Source organism: Cyprinodon variegatus, unplaced genomic scaffold, assembly GCF_000732505.1.
Source record: "Cyprinodon variegatus isolate N-32 unplaced genomic scaffold, C_variegatus-1.0 Scaffold123, whole genome shotgun sequence".
Taxonomy (NCBI): Eukaryota; Metazoa; Chordata; class Actinopteri; order Cyprinodontiformes; family Cyprinodontidae; genus Cyprinodon; species Cyprinodon variegatus.
Genome location: NW_015150576.1, coordinates 1,142,896 through 1,153,686, shown reverse-complemented (window position 1 = coordinate 1,153,686; position 10,791 = coordinate 1,142,896). Strand labels below are relative to the sequence as shown.

Below are 10,791 nucleotides of genomic sequence, written 5' to 3'. Positions count from 1 at the left end.
TTAACCACAATCTCTATGGCTGTAAATCGATGGATCACGGAATTAGCCTTATAATAATTCTTGCTCAAAACCAGAGTGAAAAGTTAGGTCTGCATTGATATTCATCTATGAATATGCTTTGGGAAAGAGTTGAACAAATACTTGCTTGGACTTTGTATTTTGGACACACTCCAAAGACTGCATAGTTCTCCCATTTTGGAAGTCTCTTTGTAGCAAGGAACGTTACACAAAATGCTGCAAGTGAATGACTGCCGCTTTGAAAAAAAGGTCATCAAGAAAACTTTGGAAACCAGTAATTTGGACTTCAATGGCTTTCTGCAAGTTGTGAAAAAGGTAAATTTTGGCTTTTTTTTTGTTCTAGTGGTTTGACTCCTTTTTAAAAGCTTGAGCATTGTTTCATGGGACTCTAAAGAGAGGTAAGTTATTATTTGTCAAAATAGTTACAGCTTGATTTCCAATAAAGTAATGTGACATGCAATGAATCTTTTTTTTTAAGATGGGTTTGGCCCATCTCTGTTACAAGGACATGTTATTTCATAAAGGTAGCATCGAAGGTCTTCACTTACTCGGCCTTTATCGGCCCTCAAAGTGAAGATCGCTTAGAATTTCTTAGAAATTCTGAAAACAGCTTTTATCTCTATCTGCTGGACCACCTGCAACTGACATCTCCCTCAGATAAAACATAGCTGTGTGCACAGCTGAAGGATACATCTGTAGGAATTATACCACAGGGAAAAAAGTGAATAACCTCTAAGACAAAAACAGTAATGTTACATTTTTTTCTAAAAGACAAAAAAATAATTAGTTCATTTTATTTTTTCAGGGATTTACAATCCTGAGTAATTTTGCTGCCAGGAAGAACATTTTAATTTCCCTTATCTTACTAGATCCAAATCCATTTGAGATCAAGATCTACAGCACACTTTTAAAGATGGTCAATTAACCACTAAAGCAATCATAAAAATATAAACTTAAAGAAAGAAAATATGTGAATATCAAGAGGTTAACAAAATTAGAGCTAACTGTTTAAGATAATTATCAAGCGATGGGTCGATAGTTGCTATTTTACCTGTTTGATTTGAATATAATTAACATGTATCATTATAGTTAATAATCAATTATTTTTAATCAAAGGCCACAATAAAAGAAAATACCTGAAATGGTTGTGATAAATGTTTATAAGCCTCAAATGAATATAACTAAGAATTTAGTTTATTAATTAAAAATATTAACTTATGTACCTTGTAAAGTGGGCAGTTAATCAGTTCAGACTGAGTGATTTTATCCACCAGTATATGTTAATAAACTTACACAATAATTACAATTGGAGTTATTAATCATTAACCATAGAAGGGAAGATTTCTTTATTTTGGCTGTTAAATAAAATGTAGAAAGTTTTAATAATTCCAGAAGACCAGCACAGATGTTTTAGCAGCGTACAAGCAAGCAGTAGCTAATCTAATCAGGCAGCAGGATGGAGCGGACGGACCAGAACAATAAGCCAACCAGCTAGCCCCAGTGTAGTGTTTCTGATGAGTTTTATAATTGCTTGATGGTACAAACAGAGTCTAGCTATTTGCAGCTAAACTGAAAATCAATCTTTTGGACTTAATAAATTCCAATGATTTAGACTCATCAGCTGTTTATTCATTCTTCTTAAAAAGTTTTCTGTAATTCATGACTTATGTCTCATCAAGAGTTGTAAGGAACAACCAGTACCAATTAAATAAGAGTTTGTTAAATGGAATGTTATATTAAAACATGTCTTTGCAAGAATAACAAAACTATGAATTGTTTTCCCTGGCAAACTGCAGGATGATGATACTAAAATATAATTCCACTCACACATGCTTGCTCTTGCCTAGGCCTTAGAATTACACAGGCCATGACTTGCCCAAATATGGGAGGTTTTAGACACAAAAGCATCCTTAAAAAGGTACTGTGAATATAAGATCTTTTCACTGTTTATCGTTCGAGATTACTTACTGTTTTAAAATGTTTTTTGAGTTCTAAGCATTTTCATACAGAATATAATCACAGGATAAAGAACAAGGGATAGATCCTAAAAACAACATTTACATTAATATTATTAAGGGCTTCTATTATAAAATTCAAATAAATGTTATATTTTCATCCAGACAAATGTATCTGTTATTCACTTTAACAGCAGAAGTTCATATATTCAATTCAATTCAGTTTATTTATATAGAGCCATTTCACAACACATGTTACTGTATCTCAAGGCACTTTACAAAGACAATTCAACCAGATCCTACAGTCACACTGGTTCACTACATAGGAAGCCCATAAGTGTCACATAATTTACACCCATTGTTTTGATTATGTCTGCTGATACCAATATAGACTACAGTATTTACACCATACTCTAAAGGGAGAATGCACCTCCAACTTAAATTAATTGCTTCAATTGGTAACAATCACAGCTGCTATTCTTTATAACGTTACGATCCATCTGTGGCTGTCTAACCATTGAGAATGCTGTTTACATCTGAAAATCAGCTGCGATTGATTTAATTGTGTTTTCAGTGTGCTGAAGGACCAGAAGGGTCACAATGGAAAACGGAAACCGTTAGAAGAATAAATAGGGCCAGAAGGATCATGGAAATGTTAAATGAAGTGGGTAAAGCAAACATTAAATGCAATTTCAAAAAGGACTTGACAATTAAATAGAATAAGGAATATCCTTTTTAGAGGTGTGATTAGATAAGTTATTTATGTTTAGATTTCTGAATTTTGTTTTTTTTTAATCTCCATTTAGAAATAGCATTAAACAAATACATTTTCCAATTCCGGTATTTAATAATATACAATTTATAAATGCTCTTTAATAATTCAGTTTTAACTATGTTTTAAGTGAGATTTCAAATTGCATGCTTTAAATGTTGTTTTAAATAGCTTGTTTGTTTTTACTTGACTCATTTGGTCCTCCATACAGGCTCTGCATTTCAACTCATATCAGGCTGATTAACGATAATATTGCAGGAACTGAATTTAGAAGGACATCAGAGTTTTCTTTTTAAACAATGGGAATATAGTGAGCTATAGGTATTCATCTCTTTTATGGCCCAGTTCAAAAACCTGTATACATTTTTTTTTTTACTTTAACCATTCGCTGGTCTAAGCACTCTGATTACATTTTTGGATCATCTCTAAAGTACAATGCTGATCTGAATTCATCATATGTGATTGTGTAAAAGTAACTTATTTGTCATGGGGCTCAAACAAGACACGGAAAGGCAAACATCTTTCTTACAGAGAGCAGGAGTCCCATTACTTTTAGAAATGTAATTATTTATTTGTGATGTATGATTAAGTTACAGACCAAGAAATGGAGCCTTTTTTTTTGTTCTTTTCAGAACATTTCACACATCCTTGAGAAGTAAGGGACCAGCCATCAGCTTTTTATAAAAAATGATGGCAAGTTTGCCCTTAGTTTTTCACTGTTGAATTGATCGGGTTCATGTACCCGTGTAGTTGAAAAGCGCTTAACCTTTCCTGGTTTGACTGCATTGCAGGGTGTGGCAATAAAAAGTAGTAACATGTTTCAGCTGTTGATTAAAACTGTTGTGGCAAACCAATGGGGAAAGAAGGCCAGTTCTTGAAGGTGTTTATTTGTATGTGTTATTTTGTGTGAACTTGGATTTATTAAGTAATGATTTGTATTTATTTAACTATTTATCTATGTTTTGTTTTTGTATTTTCTTTGAGTGAAAATTGTTTAACCTCTTGTATTTTCTGATTATCCCCTTACCTGTTTTCTTTGCTGTTAATCAGGGTAGAATTTTATAATGGACAGTTAGTTGCTTTCTCTGTAAAATTATTTTTGACATTATGCTTTTCCCTTTTGCCGACCAAAACTGACATAACATTAATTTGTTTTTTTCCATTTTCAATTCAATTCAATTTATTTCTATAGTGCCAGTTCACAACACATGTCATCTCAAGGCACTTTACAGTTCAACAGATCATACAGTCAAATTGATTCAAAGTTTTCTAAGAAAAAACAGTTGATTGCATCGACTCATTGACTCAAATGCAATCCCTCACACTAAGCATGCTTGTAGCGACAGTGGAGAGGAAAGCTCCCTTTTAACAGGAAGAAACCTCCAGCAGAACCAGGCTTAGTTTGAGTGGCCATCTGCCGAGGCCGACTGGGGTTCAAGGAGACAGAAGCAGAGATACAAAAAGCAACTGTAAAGGCGGCCTCATCTAGGAAACACACTGCAAGACAGACGAGCACCGAGCCAGCTCCCATGTCAGAGGATGAAGAGGGCACATCCAGCCAGTCACAGTCAGAGAAACAGGACTACACTGGAAAGCAGGCAGATCTCATACAACTATAAACAACGATGTTGATGGCAGCAGCACAGCTCATATTTCTGTCCAGGATGGTGTCACAGCCACACAGGACCAGACGAGGTGAAGCTACTATGACAAAAAGCAGAGAGAGAATAACATTAGAGATTGAACAAACGGATTCTGCAGAGTGGGAGAATAGAGACAGGAGACAGAATAAAGCAGAATATAGAAATGGGGGTCCCTTTGTCCTCCAGAAGTCTAAGCCTATAGCAGCATAACTATAGAGATAGCTCAGGATAACCTGAGCCACTCTAACTATAAGCTTTATCAAAAAGGAAAGTTTTAAGCCTAGCCTTAAAAGTAGACAGGTTGTCTGCCTCACGGATTAAAACTGGTAGTTGGTTCCATAGGAGAGGAGCCTGATATCTACAAGATCTGCCTCCCATTCTACTTTTAGAAATTCTAGGAACCACTAGTAAATCTGCAGATTGAGAGCGAAGTGCTCTGTTAGGAACATAAGGAACAATCAGATCTCTGATATAAGATGGAGCTTGGCCATTTAAGGCTTTATATGTGAGAAGGAGGATTTTAAATTCTATTCTTGATTTATCAGGAAGCAAAGATACATATTTTGAAATCTGTACCAATGGATGCAAATAGAATAGAATTCAACCTTATTGTCATTACAATGTCACAAGTACAAAGCCAAGAAATTCACTGTTCTGCATTTAACCCATCTCCTTGGGGAGCATTGGGCTACAATTGTGTGGGGTTTGGGGTTTAAGGAATGTGGGGGTTAAGGGTAGTTTGCTCAGGGACCCAGAGTGGCAGTCTGTGGGAGTGAGGCTTTTCAGGACCTTTGGGTTCCAAGCGCAGTGCCCTAACCACCAGGCAACCACTCCACAGCATCAGATACAGTTATAGTACAAAGGATAGTAGAGTCACATTTCTAAACATTGTTTACAGTAGCTAAAGTATGTATTCATCTAACAAGAATGGTCTGTGTAAGTTTTTTTTTTTATTTCATGCTCAGTTTTGGGAGTTGTATAAGCAGATATATTTTGGATTCAAATATAATATTGAAAAAGTATTAAAAAGTTATTCCAGAGTATTTTCTCACCTACAGCAGACAATCCCCTGGTTTTATCCACTTCTATTAAATATCCATCCAATTGTGATATAACAAGCAACCTAATTGCAACCACTTGCCTTTTTGTTACTACTTTGTTACTGTGATTATATGAGAAACATAAAGTCATGTTTTTGTCCCAACAGGAATTTGCTGTCCCTTCACATGAAACTTTTGTTTTGACCACAACTGACAGAATAGTAGTGGACGATATAAAATTTGGTGAGTAAATCTGTTCATGTTTGTACAAACGTTAGTTCTTGTTGCGGAGACAACAGAAGATTATTCATTTACTCATTATAGACAAGGTGAAGAATGAGAGGACCCTCTACCTACTACGAGCAAAAGACCAAGACCTCCCAGCTTCAGTTAATGAGGAGGTTAAATTTGTTCCTCACTACAACACACTGACTGAGTGTGGGACAAATGAATACTTCACCGAGGGCCAGAAATCACTACGTGAGTTATTGTGTGACGAAAATGGTACTGCTGAATTGGTAACATAATGGACAATCTAAACCTTTGTCTTATGATTTTTCAGCTTGTGCTCTTGCTGAGCTGGTGGACAACGCTCTTTCAGCTACTGCAAAAAACACTGGACTCAGGGAGATAGAGATAAGGGTGGTTGGTTTTGTTTATTTTTTTTTTGCCTTTTTTAACTATGTTTTCTTTTAAGATGTTAAAAGCTTTAGATTTAGTAATTGTATGACTGAGCTGTGATTTAAACTTTGCCACACCTGTCTGCTGTGGTCCTTAGTCTTCATGATGCTGTTTATTCACTAATGTTCTCAAACAAACCTCTAAGGTGTTCACATAACAGTTCAAAGTACACAAGGTGTCAGATTAAAGAGGGGTTACTACATAGGTACACTACACTCTGTGGCTAATAGTTTGAATAGTTTGCAGTTTTTTTTTTCTTTTGCTGTCCAATTATGAGTCACCTTCTATGTCATTGTTATTAGAAAAAATGTGGAAAAGGTTGAATGTGAATGAAAATTTTAGAGGCATGTTGCGGAAATGTATCAACAAAGTTATAAACCTCTTGATAATTTTAGTAATAGTGTCATGTCTTAGCTTTTTTCCTCTTTCCTTTTTTTGCCAGATGTTTGACAGAACTTTTGGGAAACCTGCAATAATTGTCTTAGATAATGGGTGCGGAATGACCTCAAAGCAGCTCAATAACTGGGCCGTGTACAGACTCTCTAAGTTCACGAGGGATAACAGCCTGTTTGAAGGGTAGGTTTTTCTGTGAAAATCTCAGATTTTCCAGTCAGTCAGTTGAAGCAAAACCCTGTTCTATTCAGTGCCTCTCTAATTTCCTATGATTAAATTTAGGGAAAGAGAGGGGTATGTTTTCCCTGATCCTGTACCTCTGAGTCTCAACAGTGACATATCTTTTTTTGGAGTTGGAGGAAAAAGAGCATGTTTCCACATGGGCAATGCTGTCAGAGTAAGTATCAATATCATTTTAATCATTAAAATGCAGGAGTTGGGGCTATTACTTCCATGTTTTATCTACTATAACACCAATGTAAAACATTAGTAATTAGAATATCATGAAAAAGTTAAATATTTCTGTCAGCAAACAAACCTGCCTTTCCTTAAATAGGTATGGGCAATGTGACTTAAACCTCTAATCTCAGATTTTTTTCTCTTCAAATCTTAACATTCTTTTAAGATGGATTTGTTGTGAGGCTGAAAACTCAGATCTTGTGACAGTCCAGCTTGCAGCACAAGGTTAATGTAGAGAGGCAAAGCAAAAATATTTGTAAAGTAATGACAATCTACACTACTTACTCAAATGCAAAAACTGCTTTAATAAGTCACCTATGTACTGTCTCTGCTTAGCTGCAGTGACACTGCACTAAGGCACTGCAGAGACTCCTATACCACCAACTAAATTGTTGGCTGCTGTTCTCTACCTGCTCCCTCCTCCCACACAGTGTTTTTAAAACAGGAAGCCAGGAAGGCAACCAATGGCCACAAAATAGTCAACTAGAAACTCATCCCAAATGCAGTAGGAAGGTCTTTATGATAAAAATCATAAAACCAAATTGCTATTCAATTTTGGATATAGCTGTTGGTTGGGGATCATACAAGTTCAGTGAAAGTTCCATAATGTCAAACATTTATTCATATTTTAAATTACTTCATCTTCCATTTGTAAAGTGATATCGTCCTGTGTTGTTAAACATTGAAGATGTAGGTATAGTTTACTTCCAGAGGCTCTGCCCAGAAATGCTTGAACGAGTTATATAAATTTGGTATCAAACAAATGGGTCACTTGCAATGTTCCCTCAAAGCTGTGCACTCGTGTAATTGTGCCCTGTTCGCTCATTCTCAGCACACAAAAATATCTATGGAGCGCATAAAATACAATCTAACATAAACTGTTAATCAATAAGGCTAATACATTTTTTTCAGATCTTTTTATCATAAATTTTTCAATTTAACACATCTAAGCATATGCTGAGACATTCATGTCTCTGGATATGCAGACAAGAGTCTGCTGTGCTCACTTACCTGCTGAAGCTGCAGCAGACCTGTCACAGCACTCATTGTAAAGGAATCACACCTAATCAAATTAACATGCAAGGGAAGTTTAATTGTATAACATATTTCAGCAGCAGTAATAATGTAAGTGTATTACATGGAAAAGAAAACATAAGCAGAAACATAAAATAAAGTAAATAAAAAACCTCAGTATGATAATAAAGGTAAATAATTTAAAAAACAACAGCTATTACAAAGTTCTAGTATGTAAGATGGGGAAGCTGTTTTTTTTACCTCTTAAGTAACCATAGTTATGTGATAGGTTTTTCACTACAATTATTACAAAAATAAATCATTTTCTTTTACTATATCAATATTCACTGAGTTTAAGTCATTGAAAATATATATGGCAAAGAAAACTGATTTTCTGTAATAAACAGATGATCAGCAAACCAGTTGGCTCTCCAGATATTCATGAGCTGGTTCTGTCGAAGGAGGAATTTCAGAAAAAGGAGCAGAAAAAAGAGGATGTTTACAGAGGGACCATTCTAAACAGAAGGGTGAGAGCTTTTAATTTTCATATTAAAAAGAGAGAGTTATAACTCAGGTAAAAATAAGAACACTTATCTTTGTGCTGCAGCCTGGTGACTTCTCACACATAACAGAGGAAGAACGGTTCCTTCGTAAAATCATCAGTGAAGAAACTGGAAAGAACAGCTTCACTGTGGTTGTCATAACAGGAGTTTCTCATGATCACATCAAATACCTGAAAGAGGACTTTGATGAGTGGACCAGAGAGCTAGCGTGAGTTTACCTCCCCATATGAAACCTGTACATGTATAGAGTCTGGATAATGATAAATATCTTTTTGTTTTAATGTGTTTCAGCCACATCTATCATTATTACATTCATGGAGTCAATGGAAACTGCAAAACAGACATTTCACAAAGATCAGAGAACTTGCCAAGAATTGACATTCTTGTATGTCTGATCACAATAATTCCAGTTTGAGCTGACAACTACTGTGTTAACTGAAAACATTTAAAGTTTCATTTTCTTTTAATTCATCAGGTAACATTGCAGGCTTCCCAGAGCCCACGTACGATCAATCTCAGACAAGTGGATGATGACATGCAAACACAATACATAAATGCAGCCACAGACACATTTGAGTTTAGGGCGGAAACTATGGATCATGGCATTGTTGAGGGTGTTCTTAGATACCATCCATTTCTCTATGACAGAGAGACCTATCCTAAAGATCCATATGTCAAACAAGGTATTAAGATCTGATGTGGTGTTATTTCACTTTTATTTAACATATATTTAAAAAGGATTTACTTCTTTTTGTTTTTAGTCCCTGGTAAGGATGATTATAATGATGATGATGATGAAAGGGAGTCTACCGCCATAAATCAGGCAAGGGGGAAGAGGGACATCTTTGAATGTTACTGGAATGGACGTCTCATCCCCTACACAACGATTTCTGAGTAAGTAATAACTTATCCATTTAGATTTTTATTGGAATATCTCTATATTTTCGGGTTGTTTTTGTAAAGGTTTTCTACACTAAGTTATAAGCCCAGTTTCCTCATTTGTGGATAAAATGGTTTTGTTATGTAAGGAAGCTCATAGACCTTTAATTTCAATTTTGCAATCTAGAAGGAAGTTATTAATTCTGTTAAACTGCATTAACAATTTAAAGCTTATAAGAGAGCTCATAATCCAGTTTAATGATCTAAAGGAATGAATTTTTTTTTTCTTTCTGTCTAGATATCTTACTTAATGAAGAATAAGGGGTTATCCCTATCTTCCTTGGGATTTCAAATATATTTCAAATATATAAATAAATGAACACACTAATAATTTTAACATCAATAAGAACTGTAAAATACCTTCAGACCTTGCGGCAAACAAAAAAAATCAATAAAATTTTTTTTTACTACCCAAAAAGGGAAATGTGATATTGCAACTCATATATAGGGGTTTCCGCAACACCCTGTTGTAGATGTTGATTGCTGGTTTGCAGGTTTGGAAAGGCCTATGAGTGGGAACACTGTGTTTCTAACAGCATTTTGAAGAGAATGCCTGTTGCTGTTAATGATGTTCTTCATTTTATGAAGAATTGTTTGTAAAAAAAATCTCCAAGGATTTTAGAGGAGTTCCCAGAACAATCCTTTTTACCAGCTTGCTGAGCTTCTTTAAGTTGTTGGCACTGATACTGCTATGCCAACAGACCTAAACTTGTTTAAGAAGTACTGTCCTCTCTGTTCCTTCTTGTAGACCAGGGGTAACCAACGTGGTCCCTGTGGGCACCAAGGAGGTGACATGGGGTGCCCACAGTGTCTTCTAAAAAAAGCACAACTTTCCAGTTGAAATTTTATTTTTATTCTATTGCTCTTCTTTTTTTTTTTTTATCATTTATAGAGCATTTTATCATTTCAATCCAAATCTGCATTTAAACATTTATAGATATTTCAAAATGGCAATATCATAAAGAAAATAAGGAGTTTAAAGAAACAATAAAAATCTGCTTATTATGTATGAAGTTAAGGTAAACACTGATCCCTCCAGTTCATAGATCCGTATTGGTAGTCCTTCCTATGACTCAGTATCCATAAAGTAGACCTCAGCCTTAAAAAGGTTGGTGACCTCTGTTGGAATGTTTTACAGTCGTATCTCCAGTCAAATCTGTTGTCCAGGTGGACACCAAACACTATACACTCACCGGCCACTTTATTAGGTACCCCATGCCAGTAACGGGTTGGACCCCCTTTTGCCTTCAGAACTGCCTCAATTCTTGGTGGCATAGATTCAACAAGGTGCTGGAAGCATTCCTCAGGGAGTTT

At 35.4% G+C, this 10,791-nt stretch overlaps 1 protein-coding gene across 1 annotated transcript in view; it reads left to right on the top strand.

Moving 5' to 3' along the window:
* Nucleotides 1-10,791, top strand: part of LOC107085383 (structural maintenance of chromosomes flexible hinge domain-containing protein 1-like) — a 34,626-nt gene continuing 23,835 nt past the window's right edge. Inside the window, exons 1-11 of the mRNA XM_015375668.1 lie at nt 1-333; nt 5,596-5,671; nt 5,753-5,908; nt 5,991-6,073; nt 6,552-6,685; nt 6,785-6,899; nt 8,383-8,502; nt 8,583-8,746; nt 8,830-8,923; nt 9,014-9,221; nt 9,300-9,432. Of these exons, the coding sequence (XP_015231154.1) occupies nt 232-333; nt 5,596-5,671; nt 5,753-5,908; nt 5,991-6,073; nt 6,552-6,685; nt 6,785-6,899; nt 8,383-8,502; nt 8,583-8,746; nt 8,830-8,923; nt 9,014-9,221; nt 9,300-9,432 (1,385 nt within the window). The 5' untranslated portion in view covers nt 1-231. The remainder of the gene's footprint in view (nt 334-5,595; nt 5,672-5,752; nt 5,909-5,990; nt 6,074-6,551; nt 6,686-6,784; nt 6,900-8,382; nt 8,503-8,582; nt 8,747-8,829; nt 8,924-9,013; nt 9,222-9,299; nt 9,433-10,791) is intronic.